Below are 18,096 nucleotides of genomic sequence, written 5' to 3'. Positions count from 1 at the left end.
GGGGGGGGGGGGGCAGTTTATATCTGACCTCTGGTGACCTTGAGAGGTCATTGACCTCAGCATTGCTTTTTTCCCCCAGTTTTTGCCCCATTCATTGTTATAATCAGGCCAAGTCTCATAAACGTGTTCCATGGACTCACACGACTAGCTTGCACATTAGCGAACTCTTATCAGAAGCTAACATGCTATTTTGGTCTGGACCACACTCATTACTCCGGGAGGCTCCGCCCTGTCCCAGAGGTCACATCTGAGACGCCTCCATGTCTGAAAATAAACTTCCTGGTTCATAGAAACACAGAGAAGGTTTCATGCTTTAGTCATAAAATGCACAATAACCTTCATATACAAGTTTATCTGCTGCTCTAGTGCCAGTTAACATTGTGCAGCAGCGTTCTGTGCGAGTTGTAGTCATGTCACCTCTACTGTAAGGTGTGTGTGTGTGTGTGTGTGTGTGTGTGTGTGTGTGTGTGTGTGTGTGTGTGTGTGTGTGTGTGAGTGAGAGTGAGTGAGAGAGAGATAATTCCTGTCCTCAAACACATGCAGTGAAATGAACTCTGAGGTGTCATGTGCAGGTGATGCGTCATGGTGTGGGCCTCTCCACCAGCTCAGACAGTGAGCTCATCACCCAGCTGCTGGCGCTGACTCCCCCTATGGAGGAGGTGGATGCACCCGACTGGGTTGCCAGGTCAGTATCGTGATACGATGCTGTGTTTGATATTAATCATTTTCTACACACACTTTAAATAATTTTTTTCTTTTTGGGTTGCAGAATTAAAAACCTCATGACTGAGACGCCGACGTCGTACTCACTGTTGATGATGTTCAGAGACGTCATCTACGCGGTGCGTGACCCCTATGGAAATCGACCACTCTGCATTGGACAGCTTGTTCCCATCTCTAAACTGCACACTCCAGGTTTTCTAAACATTTATTTTCTTCACATGTGACAGTTGCATCAGAGACGCTGTATGTGCTGAACATAGACGTTTGTCCTTAAAGGACCTGAACTCCTGCTATCTGTAAAGAAGAGGCCTCACAAGAGGTTATCAGTCAGAGAGTCTGGTCACATCAGAGGTCAGAGGTCAGACGTGTGAGCTGGAGGATGATTAACGTCAGTCTTTGTCCCTTTGGTCAGGTGCTGGAGAGGAGGACACGGAGGGGTGGGTGGTGTCATCAGAGTCCTGCAGCTTTCAGTCCATCGGTGCTAAGTATGTTTTCACCACCAAGGTAAAATCTTCTGACTCCAACTGTCGGACTGTGGGTAACAAACATTGTCACGTCTCACCTGGTTCTCAGGTATTACAGAGAGGTCTTACCAGGAGAGATAGTCCAGATATCCAGACATGGAGTCAAGTCTCTGAGTGTTGTGCCTCGCCCTGAGGGAGACCTCCCCGCCTTCTGCATATTTGAATATGTTTATTTTGCCAGACCAGACTCAATTTTTGAAGGTATGTATAAATGAATATGTCTAATTCTTTCTAATACTCATCAGAGAGCTGATGATCAGTGTGTTGAATCTGTGTGCTGCAGGACAGATGGTCTATACTGTGAGGCAGCGCTGTGGTCGGCAGTTAGCCATCGAGGCTCCGACCGACGCTGACGTAGTGAGCACTGTGCCAGAGTCTGCGACCCCCGCTGCACTGGGCTACGCTCAGCAGGTCTGTGTTCAACCTGTCTGCCCTCTGTAAAGAAACCGCCCCTCCTCCCCCTCCTCATGGCCCTCTGTCCTCCTCTCACAGGCTGGGCTGCCGTACATAGAGGTTTTGTGCAAGAACCGCTACGTCGGGAGAACGTTTATTCAACCGAACACTCGCCTGAGGCAACTCGGAGTTGCCAAGAAGTTTGGGGCTCTGACGGACAATTTCACTGGGAAACGAGTTGTGCTCGTCGACGACTCCATTGTCAGAGGCAACACCATCTCCCCCATTATAAAACTGCTCAAGGAGGCTGGTGCAACAGAGGTTTGTTTTTTTGTTATTGATCTTCCAAAGTATATATATATATATCTATATATATATATTAGAGATATATGGTGAAGAAAAACAAATAAATAAACAATAATAATAATGAAAACATATTAAAACAACACTTTTCCCCTCCCCGTCCTTAAGTAAAAATTAAAGCAATGAAATATATATATATATATCTATATATATGTATATGCACATACTGACCTGTATTAACTCTTTGACAGGTCCATATCAGAGTGGCGTCTCCACCGATCAGGTTCCCGTGTTACATGGGCATCAATATTCCAACCAAGGAAGAGCTCATCGCCAACAAGCCCGAGTTTCAGGACATCGCTGGATACATCGGTGAGATCACACTGTCACTTCGGCCTGTTCTGATGCTTGGAAGATGAAACATTTATTTGCTTAATGTTAAACTTTTATGTCCTCTTGGCTTTTATTTTGACTTTATTACATGTCACTTCCTCTTCCTGTCTGTCCCCTGTTCTGCGGTTTCTGCCAAACGAGAAATGAAAAAATAAATTTGCAGAAAGCAAAATTAGATTTTCTGGCTTTTTGTTTGGAAACAAAAAACAAATAAACCATGTGATTTTGTTTTTGGTTTAAAACAAAAAAATAAGAGGAATTGACAAAAACAGAAAATAGATCATTTTGATTCAGGTATCATCAGATAATCCATACTTCATACGTCATTTGATTGAAAACCAAAACGTGAAAACCAAATAAAAAACCAATCAAACTGGTCCATTTTTGGTTTTTGGCAATTCTTTTTTTATCATTATTTAGTTTGAAACCAAAACAGGAACTTATATTAATTAACTTTTAATTCTAATCCAAAAACAAAATCACGTGGTCTTTTTTTTCTTTGTTTCCAAACAAAAAGAAAGAAAATCTCAATGAAAAAACGGTCCAGTTTGGGTTTCTGCAGAACGGAGCAGTGCACGCACAGGAACAGGAAGTGAACTGTAAAAAAAAAAAAAAGTCTGAATAAAAGCCAAGAGGACATAAAAGTGAAACGTTAAGCAAAGACAGGATCTGTACCAGAGGAATGTTAGAAGACAGACAGACACCTGGATCACATAAAGTTAACACTTGAACTGTTGTGTAGGAGCGGACAGTGTCCAGTATCTGACCGTGGAGGGTCTGGTGTCGGCCGTCCAGGAGGGGATCGCCTCCCTCCAGGAGAAGGACAACATGATCAGCAGCAGTAACAAGCCCAGCAGGAGAGTGGGCCACTGCACCGCCTGCCTGACTGGGAAATATCCGGTGGAGCTGGAGTGGTAACCGCTGTACCATCGCCATGGTTACAGCGGCTCCGTGGAGTCGCTGCAGGCTCCCACATGTTGATGAAATGTTCCCCATAGACTGGATGAGAACCTGGAATTACACAACCACTTGCTCTGATAACAGGAGTTGAAATGTTGCTTTTGATGACCTCTAGTGGTCGTAGTTTCACCTGCAGAGGTGTTTACTACATCCTGGTGTCACTGATTACAGGTGCACATCTGACCACACAACACTAATGCTTCTTTTTTTTCCCCCCCTTTTTGAAGATTATCTTGTAAATGTATTTTCATGAGTCTTAGAACTACTTTAGTTTTCACATTCCAAGCCTTAACAAACATGAGCATTACATAGAGTTCATCAGGTCAGAGAAGCGCACAAGGCTAGTGACCAAAAAGTGAAATTATCTATACTTTCCTAATCTAGTTTACTTTTCTACCTTTATCTAAAATTCAACACTGTGTTTCTTTTGTTTTGGGTCTGAATGGGAATGTTGTTTTCTGAACTTTATAATGGAAAAATTAAATAATAAACAGAAAAATGCAACGAGAACAAGAGTGTTTTTATCTTCAGAAACAGCTTCTTCACATTGAAATAGAATTTTATTTGAATAATAAACAGATATTACAATGAATATGATGCTGTAGTAACTTCATGTATTTAATGTAAAACAGCACAAAAAGTATAAAATTAAGTAACAGAACAAACAACAGGATGAACGACGTCATTCAAACGAATCGGTGATTTTAAGAGTAAAATCTTTTTAAAAAACAGACACGAAGATGGAAAACAATGAGCACTTTAACGTCTCAACAGAGATTTAGTAAAAAGAATTTCCTGAGCTCAGACTGAAGCAACAGAGTTCACCTGCTCTGTCACCTGATGAACTTCAGTTTCCACTTCCACCAGTCTTCGGACTGGAACCATCACACTGCTACATGATCCTCTGATATTTGTTACGTGACAAAATATGAATCATTTTCCATCCTGGCTCCTGTTGTTAAACCTCCGAGGGCGGGATGTTCGTCGACGGGTGTAATCCATGTTCACCATTTTCTGCACATGTTGGGGGGAGAGGAGAGGAGGATTCAGAGAACGCAGGAACGCTGGAGAACATGTAGGACACAGGAATTTAATTTAATTACCTGGGGGAGAAGCCGTTTGCCATTCTGCTCTGAAGTGAACGTCCTGTTAAAATAAATATCATTTAATGAATTTAACAGCAGACGGGGCTGAAATAAGTTCTGTATAATGCAGTGTTTCATGGAGGAGGGTTACCCAGGCCGGAGAACTCCGCTGCACATACAGGCCATCCTGGTCTCATCCCGACTTCCTGATGTGCAGAACGCTGCTGCTGCTGCTGCGTGCTGGATTTGTGAAACACGCTGTGTTTACTGGAGTTGTAGGGGAGGTCATCATGAGACAGCTTAGCCAGAGAGAGACGGCGCCGCAGCATCTCATTCCCGTGGCGTTTGGACCCTGGGGAGGATGTGCAGCTCTCGTCCCTGGAGCGTTTGGACTGCGGATTACCGCCCCAGCCAAACTCCCTGTGGCGTTTCCTCAGGACGGAGCGGTGAGGCGACAAGGCGAGGGCCGCCAAAGATGAGGAGGAGGGGCCTCTGCTGGCCTCAGAGCTTCTAGCACAGAGACGGCAGGGTTGGCTGTTGAAGAAAGAGGATTTGTTCTGGCAGACGAACTTGTGGTAGAGTTTCAGAAAGTCCTCGTCAAGCTTCTTCGGTGAGTAGGAGACAGAGATCGAAGGCTGCGAGGAGTCGAAGGAAAGGTGCCGCCGGAGCCTGATACGACCTGCTGCTGCGGCCGGCTGAGGTGAAGGCAGCTGTGGCTGGAGGGAGAGGTGGGAGTCCTGAGGGCAAAGCAGCCTCAGCGGCACAGAGGGCCTCTGTGGAGGAGAGGACAGAGAGCTGGACGTTGATCTGGGCCCCGGAGCTTCTCTGGAAAAGCTTTCCACAGAAAATTTTCTGGGGCTCCTAAAAAAGCCGTGAGGTGATGTTTTGAGGCTGGTCATCATCCTTGCCTTTAAGGGACTCTGCCGGACCGGGGAGCCGTAATTATCAGCTCTTTCTTTAACTGTGCTGATTTCTGACGCATACATGGAGCAACCAGCAGCCTGCTCCGAGTGAGCCGAGAGAGAAAGCCTTCTAGACCTAAGGGACAGGTCCGAGGACGCTTTCGCAGCAGGGTAGTAAGATCGTGAAGGACTGGCGGTGTAAGTGCAGGGCCGTTCTCCCAGCAGGGACCGTTCAGACACAGTGAAGGTCTCATTCAAAGAGTTGTCTTTGAGTTGAGAGGTGTCAGGGCCACCGGAGAGGTCCATGACGAGGATAGGCTGGTGCTGCTCTCTTCTCAGCGAGCCCCTCCCTCTCTCAGGAGATGGCTGCTGCGCTTGCAGATTGATCGAGCGAGGGACAGATTCGACCCTCGTGTACAACCTTTTCTTTGGGTTGAAGTTCTCCGTGTGCAGCATCTTGCTGGTCATCTTTCTTGGGTTGCTGTTGGTGTTCCTCAGTGTCACAATGAAGGTGTTGTTGAGACTGCTCCTGCTCGGCTGCTGCCGCCACCTGCGGTACCTCCTCAGCACAGAGTCGGCGGCCTCAGAGACGTTCTGCCGGTGTCGGGCCCTGTTTATTCGACTGATCATGCTGGGGTAGAGCTCCACAAAGGAGCTACCGTGACTTCTCAGAGTCATTTCCAGTTCCTCGTCTTGATCTTCAGGCTGGAGCTCGGTTTCAGAGACGTTTCTCTGACTCTCATCCAAAGGGCTCACAGTCAGCTGGGTCGTGTCACTTCTAGACATCCCTGTAGGTAAGAGAGGAAAAGAGACGTTACCTAAACTGAGACCACAAATAAAACTTGCGTCAGATCAGTGTTTGCCATAACTTGTCCATCCAAGTCGTGTTTAAAAATTCTTCTTCTTCCTCTTACCGGAATCATCCCAAGAATGTTGGCCAGAGGATACACAAGTCTCATCAGCTTCGCCATCTTGTTGCGTGACGTCCAACTGTTGAAAACGAAACATAGTAAATTCATTAGATGTTCGATTTTCAAGACACAACTGTTTAATAAATAAAAGGTAAAATTACCTGAGAGTTTCTTGTAATGTCCTGCACTGTGGTGGAAGGAATGTCAAAATAATTAGATGAAGTATAGGATTCATTTACAATTAATTACAATAATTACTATTCTCCTTTTAGGTGATTGATACTAACCTCTCAATGACTCCTCTCTCAGATCTCTCAGGCTCTGAGGAGAAGACGTGTGTTTGATTATAAAGTCTGCTGATATAAAAACTGTTCTCTAAATCAGGTGAATGCTCTTTGTGTTATAAGTGGCTGCAGAGTGACACAAACCTTTGAATCCAGCTTGTTCAGTTCTTGTTTTGACAGCATCATGTATTGTCCAAGAGCTTCACCATGCAAGGAGTCAAGACAGAAGAGATACACAATGAGACCAGGTGACAGACTACTGAACTGAAGACATAAACAAACGACAGCACGGCTGTAACTAACATCAATCTCTATTGATCAATCTGTCAAATTTTGTATTTTTAGTCAACTTTATTTGGCGTATTCATCCTGTCAGCACTGTTTCATTTCTATGCACCGTTTATTCTCTCTATTGGAAGGAGATAACGTGCATTGGTTTCTATTTATTTACAAATCCTTTACTGGGAAATTATTTATATTTCAGTTGGTACACACCAAACTGTACCTAAGGTTAACTCTGAATTTGGATTTAATGCCCCGGACACACTAAGATACAGACAGAGCTCTTTAAAAATGGACAGTTTATAAGTTATCCACATTTTAGAAACAAGATTTAAACCTTCCCAAAACAGAAAACTGATGAGACTTTTATTTTATTTTATTCATTCACTGGATAAATGGCTGTGTTTTATAATCTTGGCATCTATTATGTTTTATATTTTCCTCGTGTGTTTTTTTTAATATATATTTTTATTGTTTGTTATTTACACTGTGTTGTAGATTCTTTTTGGACTATCTGTTCATGAATTGTTTTTATGTGCATTCAGCTGAATAAATAACGGTTAATAATATTTCTGTCGTCCACCTCTCTGTGACCTTATATTCATACAGGGACAGTTTCTTGCATTGACCCACCGGCAGTTATATTAGCTTATAGTTATCTTACTTAGGGTTTTTGTGTTGTCCAGGTCCACCTCATACCCCCCGTCTTGGTACTGAAGCTTTGAATACTGTGGAAAACAACAGCAGAGGTTAGCACGCTCGGTTTTTTTCCCACATTTTTACAGTTTACATTTAAAGCTAACTCCAGCTAACGTTAGCTACCCCACGCTAACGCTAACGTTAGCTACCCCACGCTAACGCTAACGTTACCTCCGCCCGACGACAACAGCCACAACTCACCTTGTCAATGATTCGCTCCAGTGACTTTTTGAAGATAAAGCCATTTTCATGCAGTCGATCGTGTAAATGAGCGTCCATGTTGCTTGTGAAATGCGTTTTCTTGATCTTTACAGACGGTGAAAAGCAGCAGGATTCAGGCGCTTTCGGGTTCAAAATCCTTCTGTCACAAAAGAGCGAACGGTGATTGGACAACGGAAATGTGGTGCCTTCACTGTTACTAGGAACTCATGCTATCATGCTTAGAAATAGCGTGTTTAAATATTTCAATTTGAAGTACAAATAAAAACTCTTTGTTTTGTTTTTTTACAGTGGAGGTGCCCATGTGTAGCAACGATATAGTTGCGCAAATATTTTTTTATGTCAGCAATAATTCTGTGTATCAATAGTTAAAACAATATTTGGGTGGGTAGATGGTAAAACATCACACGCAGACGTTTAAAACAAATACCTTTTCGCCGTCTTTAAACTCACGAACTTCAATAACGACAAATCTGTGTTTTTTGTGATTGTTTTTGTTTTTTCTACATTGTTGTTTAGACTAACTATGATAATTCAGAGTTTCAGTCAGTGACGCGAACGACCCATTAGTGAGACGTCATTGTAATGTAATGCGTCATCTTCAGTCGACAAACGTGTTCTGTCTGGATATAAACAAAACCTCATCCGCCTCAACTGAATAACAAATGATGTGAGATATGTTATTGTCCAGAACCGGTACCGACACTCAGTGAGCCAGCGGTCCGTGAACCTCTCATCAGTATGGCTGCCGGGACGCTGCAGGAGCTTGTATCCGCCGCTGCCGCTGAGCATCCTGACAGAGCCGCCGTGACATACGACGGCCGCCCGGTGTCGGGGAGCCCGGTGTCGGGGAGCCCGGTGTCTCTGCTGTACCGAGACCTGGTTGAACTGACCGGCGAACTGTCTCTGATCTTACGGGAGAACTGCTCTGCTAGTAACGGCGTCATCGGGCTGTACTGCCGTGATGATTTGTTCATACCTGTGTGGATCCTAGGGTGAGTCCGCTGCTGTGTATATTTGTATATGATAATATATATAACAATAATAAAAATAGTAATAATAAACTTTATTTGTATAGCACCTATCATACAAGAAATGTAGCAGAAAGTGCTTTAAAACAAAGAAATGACCTGCACCAAGTGATTCCCATGAAAAGAAAATACTTAAAATGAACATAAACATTATTAAAAGTATTGATCTAAAATGAAAAACATTATGATTAATGTTCATCATGGTTCGCTGTTCGCCAGGATCCTTCAATCTCCTGCTGCCTACGTCCCACTGGACCCCGAGGCTCCAGGACTTCTCTCTGCCAGAGTCATGACCCGCTGTGGCCTCAAGTACTGTGCTGTGAAGACTGACCTTCTGCAGGTTCAGTACTTCATATTTTATTCATGCAAATATAAAACTGTGCAGATCAGAAGCTCAATAATAGTATGTAAAGACATGTTCAGGTTCAGCTATATGTAATATTGTCTGTTATTATGAGCCTGAACCCAGATCCCCTTTAATGCGCCTGTGGTGAAATAATACGACCTGACTCCAGGTTTTCTGAGTGACAGTCAATCTGTGGAAATCACAGCCTGAAGTAGAGAAAACATCCAATGTGAGCACAATATGAATTCAAGTAAATTAATATTATGCATATATATTATATAATATATTGTTATGCAGCGCCTCTAAGAAAAGATCACGATATTAGGTAATAAGTCAGGAGCCATTTAGCTGATATTGTTCTTTAGTGGTGCAGATTCACTCACACAAATCCAGCCTGGGTCGAAATATAAAAAACATCTAGTGCCTCAAAAACCTGAGCGCAGCACAATAACTCATACAGAAGATCCGTATTTTATCACTTTACTTTGTATTTCCACTGAAGGAATCCTCTCGTTGTATGTTGTACTGTAGTTTATCAGCAGTTTCCCTCTCAGTCGCTGTTTTGAGTGAATATTTACATTGATTTTCTTTCCTTTTCCCATCAAGCGTTTCCAGACAGCTGTGGCCACACACATGTCGGTGGAGGTGTGTTTGGTGTTGTCCAAGTTCAAACTAACAGTGGTACGAGTCGAGTTGCTGCCAGTCGCTGAGCTAGACCAGACACACAGCAGACTGTGGCCCAGGTGGAGAAGGACTCTGGGAGCTGGGACCTGGCGTATGTGCTGCACACATCTGGAACGACTGGCCTCCCAAAGATTGTGCGGGTACCACACAAGTGTATCCTCCCCAATATTCTCCACCTGAGGTCAGTGATTACACCTGTTTGTCTCTGGAGCTTTATTTTGATGGATATTCTAAAACCTGCTCCTCTCTCTGCTCAGATCGTTGTTTCAGGTGAGTGCACGTGATGTGGTTTTCCTGGCCTCGCCTTTAACCTTTGACCCCTCTGTGGTGGATATTTTCCTGGCCTTATCATCCGGGGCTCAGCTCCTCATGGTTCCCTCTATGATCAAGAAAACGCCCAGTCGACTGGCTCAGCTGCTGTTCAGGGATCATGAGACGACCGTCCTTCAGGCAGGAGTCACTTCATCACGGACGGTTTTTTTTTTCTTCTGGCATCCACATCCTTGTCTGTCTCTGTAATGTGGTGTTTTCTTGTTTCCACAGGTCACACCCACTCTGCTCAGCCGCTTCGGGCATCGCCTCCTCAAACAGGAAGTGTTGTCGCCTGGCTCCTCGCTGCGGGTGTTGGCTCTGGGCGGAGAGGCCTGTCCCTCGCCGGCTGTGCTGAGGAGCTGGAGACACGAGGACAACAAAACACACATCTACAACATCTACGGCATCACTGAGGTGTCCTGCTGGGCCTGCTGCTGCAGAGTCCCACAGTCTCTGCTGCAGGCCAGAGACCCGTGAGTGTTTAAAACCATCTATTATTAAATCTGCTTCTTGGTTTTAGCTGCAGCTTTAACACAACTTTATTTAACATCACAGTCCCTCCAGCGCGGCGTCCTCAGTGCCTCTCGGGACTCCTCTGATGGACACGCTGGTGGAGGTCAGAGATGAACATGGCTGCGTTGTTACAGAGGGAGAAGGACAGGTGTTCATAGGTGAGAAAGAGCTCATTGACACACACACACACACACACACACACACACACACACACACACGCATGTAGATCTAATTGTGGTGAATTAAATCCACGTGATGCTTGACGCAGGTGGAGAGGACAGAGTGTGTCTCCTGGACGAGGAGCAGGCCGTCGTCCCCGGGACGATGAGAGCCAGCGGAGACTGGGTGAACGTTAAAGACGCCCAGCTGTACTACCTGGGACGCAGAGACAGGCTGATAAAACGCCATGGGAAACGGGTGAACCTGGACGGCGTGCAGCAGGTAAGATGTTTCCTATGTTTACACTGTGTATTTTTTAGTAGTAACTCAAGTTTCTAGAAAGGGAATGTCAACATAATGAATGTGTCTACGTCGAAATACACAAATTAAAGGCAATAAAAAGGAGTTGATGGTCTGAACACTTGCTAATGTAGAGTTCATGTAAAGTTTTAAGGCTTGTAGACGTGTTGATCTGAAGCTGAAGTTCAAACAGTAACAGTTGACTTCTTTAGCCACTAGGTGGCGATGCAACACACACTATTAAAAGCTTATAAAAACCAGAGCAGGAGCAGCATCAGCGCCTCCTTTGCCGACATCACACCGGCTTCATTTTGGTCTGCAGCAGCTCCTGTGAAGAATCTGTGGCTCTTTAGCTGCTAAACGCTCCACATTGTTCAGCAGCTCGTTACTGACTGTGTTCGTCTGTTTGCTAATGAGAGTCAGTTTGTGGGAGTGACGCAAAACATTAAATCTGCAGATCATTCGAACCAAAACTGTGACTGAAAGAAGCTAAAACGCTCCGTACAGTGGAATTACAGAGTTACATGATGTTTCTCTGTCATGTGACTCCTTTCTACATCACATCCAGTCATTTAATCAATTGTTACTATGAAGATATTGATTGGTGCAGCTTTAAATGGCCATTACTTGTAGTTAGTTTTTTTTAATGTTCAGGTTTTTTAAAATAGATGTCTGTTTCATTTTACTGTTTCTACAGCAACAGATACACAACAAAATAAATGAAATAGAATAAAATAAGAACCAGAAGGTCAGTGTCAAACAACATACACCAGACTTCAGAGGAAAAAAAATCTAATTCATAGCAAATGATCCGGATCTGCTCCAAAGTGGAATGAGTTCTTCTCTGGAACGTGTCTCGTCCCTTCATCCACCAGGTTCGGTTCAAAAAGCAGTAAAATGCATAAGAATTCAAAAGTAGAGACAAAACACTTGCTCCCTTCCTTCAGTCATGGGGTAAATTTTCTGCCATGAAAGTCTCTGCTTCTTGAGTAAGTGCAATTTTTTTATTCCTCTGCACTGCGACAGTGTTCTCAGGTTGTCCGTCCATCCGTCCGATTCTCATGGACACGATATCTCAGTAACTCCTAGACGCAACCTCTTCAAATTTGGCACAAACAATCACTTGTACTCAAGGATGAACTGAGTAGATTTTGAGGGTCAAAGGTTAAAGGACAAGGTCACAGTGATCTAAGAAATCACTTTTTACCATTTACTCATGAATTCACAATTATATGACTGAGGATAAACAGGGATGTGACCTGACACTAGTCTGAGTGGAGGAGGGAAACAACCACGAGGAGGTGATTCTAGTTTTCCATAAAGAGAGAGCTTGATACTTCTCTTGGTTTACATTTTATCAGGAGACCAGTTGGATTATAAATAACCAAATATATAAATAAATCTTGCTTCTGTGCATCAGCAAAAGAATAATCCTGCCTGGATGGATGACAGAAGTATTTTTGTTTTCCTCCGTCAGCTCATCGTGAGTCTGCCTCAGGTGGAGGCCTGTGCTGTGGGTCTGTCTGGCGGCTCTCGGCTGCTCGCCTTTGTTGTGGCGTCTACATCTGGAGACCAGACCGCAGCGTCTCCTCTCACATCTGTACAGCAGTGTGAGGGGAAATCACCCTCGGGTCTTGGTCAGTATCAGGACCACCTCCCTTCCCTTGTAAAGCACCACCACCAGGAGGAGGAGACGGGCGGTGCAGACGGAGACCTGCGCAGACTGATAGTGGACCGGCTGTCTCTGCTGCTGCCGTCATACAGTGTTCCTGACACGCTGGTCCTCATCCCGGCGTTAAGCCTGACTCGTCATGGTGAGCACGGGACGCTAGTCACTGCGGTGGAGACACAGCGGCTCATTCATTCAGCTTTTAATGTTTGTATCTCGGCAGGTAAAGTGGACATGGAGGCTCTTATGAGAATATACCACAGACAGAGACACAGAGCGGAGTCCTCGCAGGGAGACGTCAGCCAACTAAAGCAAACCCTTCAGTCTTTGTGGCAGGTGATGACACAGCCCCACATTTAAATCCCCTGTTGTCTTCTTGTGTTCAGACTCAACACTGTGACCCGTCTGTCAACAGGAGGCTTTAGGTTTTGCTGAAGCTGTGACCATTGACGAGGAATCCAACTTCCTGTTGAGTGGAGGCGACTCTCTGAAGGCGCTGCACCTGTGTGAGGACATCCTCTCTGTTGTGGGAGTCCCCGCACCACAACTGTTGGAGGTTATACTTGACGGGACCTTTTCTGACATCCTGCGCTGCGTTGCCAGAGCAACACTGATGCTGCCGCTTGAGAACAGCACATCATCACTTCCTGAGGCCAAGAAGCGGCAAACTGACGCTCCCCCTGTTGTTCTAGTGAAGAGACAACGCACACAGTCTGAGTCTAGAGTGGCAGAGAGGCCGCAGCAGGAGAGACGGGCTGTGAAAGTTATAAGACGAGCAGGTGATGTGATGGAAATCAACGTCAGGAATGAGGAGACGAGTAAAAACCTCCAGACTGAGAAATGGGGAGCTGCTGCTCTGGGCCTCAGTCTGAGCTGGTCCTCAGATACAGGCAGATGTGTGGACGCCTCGCCGGTGCTTCTGGTCCATGAAAGAACAGATCACAGGTCAGATTCTACCCAAATAACCGTGTTCATCGGTTCACACTCTCACAGGATCCAGGCTTTAGACCTGGACACCGGGAGCCTCGTGTGGGAGCGAGTCCTCGGGGACAGAATCGAGGCGTCGGCTGCCATGTCTCACTGCGGGACTCTGGTGGTTATAGGTCAGCAGCAATTCTCTCAATATCTTGTGTTCAACCGTAACTGTCAGTTAAGGTGTATTTTTCTGTCTCTCCAGGTTGCTATGACGGCTCTGTGTATTTTTTGTGCGCTGCTTCTGGAAAGACGCGGTGGACATTTGAGACGGGAGATGCTGTGAAGAGCTGTCCCGCTGTGGATCCCCACACAGGTCTGGTGATGGTGGGCTCACATGATGGACATGTTTATGCCCTGAACCCAAAGGTGAGTGTGTTTGACATGAAGAGACACTGAGGCTCTGAATCAGTCAAACTTTATTGAAATAGAACTTTTCAAACAGGTTAGTGCGGCTCGAAGAGCTTCAGACCAAAGGCATAGGTTTGGGTAGGGATGGTAGGGACATGTCCCTACCCATATTTTGGGAGGACAGAATTGTCCCTACCAATATTTGAGTGAACTTGGTAGCATTAACTAGCAAGCTAACCATAGCTTCTGTCATCTGTAGGCTAGCAGTTAGGGTTCCTAGCAGGAGGAAGCAGAAAATGGTGGATATATAAAAGTATGAGTTTAATTTTTGTCAAAAAATCCCATGAAAATGTCACCATGAATATTATGACGTTTTTATGACTTTTTATGCCTTATTATACTATGGCTTCCTCTACCTTACTAAACTATGATGTTTTGTATCTTACTATACTAACACATTTTCATTACTTCTTATACCTTACTATACAAAGACATTTTTATGAAGTTTTATGCCTTAATATACTATGACCTTTTTATGACTTTTTTTATACCTTACTATACTATGACTTTTTATGTCTTACTATACAAAGACGTTTTCATTTTCAAAACAGATGAAATTGAATAAAATACAATTCACAACATAGATACAATAAAAAAAATTTAAAGAAAGAAATTAGCCGACATTGTTATATGAATCCAGATTTCAGTTGGAATTATCGTTTTTCACTTAATTTTCATTGAAAAAAATTAAAAAAATAATGATAATGGGATTTTTGTTGGAATTATACCAAAATAACATGTTCCTTTACATCTGGAGAATATGATCTGTAGGTCAGGGTGTCTCTGTACAACACTTATGGTTCTAACAATGCACCATAATGTTGTGACACATTTTACCTTCATCGAAAAAAACTGCAACTCCTACAATTTGGATATTGCTCTTGGCCATATTCAGATTTCGATTATATTTCAATTAATTGTGCAGCTGTAATAGAAAATAAAGTGATTAATGACACAAAATCATATTCAATTAAAAGCCAGTCTGAAGAGGAACATTTTGAGTTTCAACACCTCAGCTGCTCTCAGGTCCTCTGGAGCTGCTTCACCACACGATTTAGCACTTTGGAACAAATAACAGACCAGAGTTAGTGCTGATGATCAACAATGACTCCACCACCCAGGTACCAGGTACCTTCTGCATCATAGAAATGAAAACAGAATAAGACAGAATGTCTAGAAATAGAAGTCATAGAACCTAAAAACACTTGGAGTGTGTGTTAGTTTGCTGTGACATCTCTGACTTGTGTATCTTCTGTTCTTGTGACCAAACTTTAACAAAATTATATTACTGATGTTTTAGCTTCAGCAGTGTGTCTGGAAACGTCACTGTGGGGGAGGGGCCGTGTTTTCCTCCCCCTGGCTGCAGCCAACCCTCAGGCAGCTGTATGTGGCGTCGTTGGGGGGTCACCTGCTCTGCCTCCACCCAGTGAGTGAAGACAATCACAGACTTCAGTCATCGACCTTCAGTGAATGAAGCATGTAGCTGATGTTCTTCTCTTCCCCAGGACAGTGGAGAGGTGCTGTGGTCTGTCCGCAGAGACGTCCCGTTCTTCTCGTCACCAAACGCCTCCTCTGGTGGCGTCGCCATCGGCTCAGTGGATGGAAACATCTGCTGCTTCAGCAACACGGGGAAACTGGTGAGAGGAAGAAGGTAGACTGGAGTCTTCCTCCGCTGCGCTCCAAGTGACAGGATCCCTCTGTGTTTTTACCTTATTAATGAAATAACTTAATACAGAATATTCAATAAATTCATTTTTAAAAGTCACTCTTTCAAATACTGACTTCTGTTTATATGATCCTGAGGGAATGAACAGCATCTGCTCTGATCTGATGACAGTTACAGTTTCTGTTTGACTGTTTTATTTGAACATGTCATAAACAGTCAGAGAACAGAGGACAGCATTCTGTGTTGAAGCTATAAACCTTCTTGTTGATACTTTTTATTGTTGTGACCGTTACTGGCTTCACACACACACACACACACACACACACACACACACACACACACACACACACACACACACACACACATGCCAACTTGTAAGTGACGTCATTCTCCAACGTGACTCCTGTGTTTCTCCGCAGGTGTGGCAGTTTCCAACAAAGGGCCCCGTCTTCTCGTCTCCGTGCGTCACACCTGACCAGCGGAGGCTCCTGTGTGGATCTCACGACGGTCACCTGTACTGTCTGAACTGCGCCGACGGCTCTTTGGTTTGGACTTTCCGGACGTCGGGCAAAGTGTACTCCAGCCCGTGTGTGTTCGATGGCGCCGCTGTGGGCAGGACGGGGGATCTGGTGGGGCTGGCCTCCACAGACGGCACCGTCTGGATCCTGGACGGTCTCAACGGACAAACGCTGGCCTCGCACACTCTGCCCGGGGAGCTGTTCTCATCCCCGGTGGTGTATGAACAGTCTCTTGTCATCGGGTGCCGCAATGACTCTGTGTATTGTTTGAAGCTGAGTGTCCAAGAGGAAGCAGAGAAGGATTAAATGTATTTTTTTTTTTTTATAACAAACAATGAAGCGTCTGTATCTGTGTCAGAGCGGAAACAGGATTTTAATTAAAGTTCAGGGTTTTAGATGTAGAGCAGAAATAATGAGTCTACACTCCTGCGGTTCAGACATCAGTATTTAATTTACATTATTCATAACATTTTGTATCTCCTTAAGAATCTTCTCATGAATATCTCTAAGTGGGAGAAAAAAGTGCAAATAATACCAAACATTTTTTTGTTACATATAACACTGCGTACACTACACTATTGTGCACGACCAAAGTTAGAAACGAAATGACAGAGTGACTCTCTCTGACCGCAGCTCTGCTAACGCCTTCCACTCACATACAGTTCATACCTACATACATACAGATCATTAAGTGAGTGGCAAGAAATGAGAATGCAGTAGGATTTTTTTTTTTTCTTTTTTGTGTTATAGAGGAAATGTTTCTTTTACATCGTGTCAGATCGTATCACATTAACGAGGAAGTGGAGGCGTCGAGCCCACGAACACAGGTGCGTCACAGGAGGACAGGTACGAGAGTCGCATGTTACAGCAAGCAGGTGTCGTGTCCGTCACGTCCAGAGCAAACCGTCACACAGCTGTGAGGGTCGGTGTGTGTGCAGCTCAGCTCACTGTCCAAATGCCCGGTAACACTTCAGTGCTGTGTTCAGGTGCAAACACCGCGTGGTTATTTCAGATTCTGTTACTTCATAATGGCAGAATTGTACAATAGCTCGGTGGACAGCCGTCACAGTAATCACGGACACAGTGAGAGTTTGTTACGATAAAGTTTCCAAGTATGAGTGTAAAAAAAAAAAAAAAAAAAAAAAGAGAAAATTCTTGTTCTTGTTCTTCTTCTTGTTCTTCTTCTTCTGTACATGACAAACGAGGCTCGGAGAAGAGACACAGTATCGTTTCAACACAGATCGACCCGCTGCTTCACATAAACATCCCTCCCTCAGCTGAGTTATTGTTAGTACTGGTAGCCCTTAAAACACGGTTCAGACAGTTCCCCTCAGCTGATCCGACACTGTCACATGTCAGAGCTTCACCTCTCTAACACACAACACTTCTACTGTGTTGAGCAGGTGGTTTATTTACAACCATGGTGACATCGTCGCCTACAAACTGGAAATAAAATAATAATAAAATGGGGTTGGCTATTGCAATGGTCAGCCATGGTTGTGATTGGCTGCTGAGGACCGTCGTCTCAGGACATATACAGTGTGTGTTTACAGTGTGTGCATGCTCGCAACAGTTGTTTACATATATCTGTGCAGTTGTATTGGAATATTTGAATGTGAAGCGCACTTTATAATGATGATAATAGTACCAGCCAGTGTGTGTGTGTGTGTGTGTGTGTGTGTGTGTGTGTGTGTGTGTGTGTGGGGTCAGGTGATGGAGGGCTCTACTTGTTTCACAGTCAGCAGGGTTTTCGTGGTGAGAGATGGGAGTTTTGGGAGGGGGAGGTGATGCCGAGGGGCAGTGTGCCAGAGCCCAGAGTGGAGCTGGACGGGTGGAG

At 44.5% G+C, this 18,096-nt stretch overlaps 3 protein-coding genes across 3 annotated transcripts in view; 2 read left to right on the top strand and 1 right to left on the bottom strand.

Moving 5' to 3' along the window:
- ppat (phosphoribosyl pyrophosphate amidotransferase) overlaps positions 1-3,809 on the top strand; it is a 13,029-nt gene extending 9,220 nt beyond the window's left edge. Inside the window, exons 4-11 of the mRNA XM_023393203.2 lie at positions 573-685; positions 770-915; positions 1,136-1,208; positions 1,297-1,448; positions 1,531-1,658; positions 1,740-1,961; positions 2,195-2,315; positions 3,079-3,809. Coding sequence (XP_023248971.1) covers positions 573-685; positions 770-915; positions 1,136-1,208; positions 1,297-1,448; positions 1,531-1,658; positions 1,740-1,961; positions 2,195-2,315; positions 3,079-3,254 — 1,131 coding nt within the window. The 3' untranslated portion in view covers positions 3,255-3,809. The remainder of the gene's footprint in view (positions 1-572; positions 686-769; positions 916-1,135; positions 1,209-1,296; positions 1,449-1,530; positions 1,659-1,739; positions 1,962-2,194; positions 2,316-3,078) is intronic.
- Positions 3,810-3,893: 84 nt separating this feature from the next.
- hjurp (Holliday junction recognition protein) lies at positions 3,894-7,806 on the bottom strand. The gene is made up of 9 exons (XM_023393196.2): positions 7,661-7,806; positions 7,425-7,488; positions 6,623-6,678; positions 6,482-6,515; positions 6,356-6,381; positions 6,198-6,273; positions 4,533-6,071; positions 4,400-4,442; positions 3,894-4,310 (listed from the first exon to the last, which is right to left on the bottom strand). The coding sequence occupies exons 1-9, from the start codon at positions 7,736-7,738 to the stop codon at positions 4,301-4,303; spliced, it is 1,926 nt and encodes a 641-aa protein (XP_023248964.1). The 5' UTR covers positions 7,739-7,806; the 3' UTR covers positions 3,894-4,300.
- A 484-nt stretch (positions 7,807-8,290) lies between these two features.
- Positions 8,291-16,579, top strand: aasdh (aminoadipate-semialdehyde dehydrogenase). Its single transcript, XM_023393205.2, is given in 15 exon segments — positions 8,291-8,673; positions 8,929-9,049; positions 9,662-9,773; positions 9,776-9,920; positions 9,997-10,189; positions 10,283-10,524; positions 10,607-10,722; positions 10,833-11,005; positions 12,501-12,837; positions 12,916-13,028; positions 13,108-13,795; positions 13,870-14,033; positions 15,376-15,501; positions 15,581-15,712; positions 16,161-16,579. Coding segments are annotated over 15 exon segments (3,321 nt in total). The 5' UTR covers positions 8,291-8,419; the 3' UTR covers positions 16,566-16,579.
- Positions 16,580-18,096: the final 1,517 nt, after the last annotated feature.

The sequence above is a fragment of the Seriola lalandi genome, unplaced genomic scaffold, assembly GCF_002814215.2.
Source record: "Seriola lalandi dorsalis isolate HSWRI2012SDOR001 ecotype SW California unplaced genomic scaffold, Sedor1 jcf7180002054930, whole genome shotgun sequence".
In the NCBI taxonomy this organism is placed as follows: domain Eukaryota; kingdom Metazoa; phylum Chordata; class Actinopteri; order Carangiformes; family Carangidae; genus Seriola; species Seriola lalandi.
The sequence above is the reverse complement of the archived record's forward strand: the minus strand, read 5'-3'. Positions and strand labels throughout refer to the sequence as shown.

What these genes read in the sequence shown, in the direction of transcription:
- hjurp (XM_023393196.2), bottom strand. Translation starts at nt 7,738, where the DNA reads ATGGACGCTCATTTACACGATCGACTGCATGAAAATGGCTTTATCTTC. An exon ending in TGGAGCGAATCATTGACAAG is followed by an intron (nt 7,489 to 7,660) that starts GTGAGTTGTGGC and finishes TGTTTTCCACAG; the next exon opens with TATTCAAAGCTTCAGTACCA. An exon ending in GAGAGAGGAGTCATTGAGAG is followed by an intron (nt 6,382 to 6,481) that starts GTTAGTATCAAT and finishes CTTCCACCACAG; the next exon opens with TGCAGGACATTACAAGAAAC.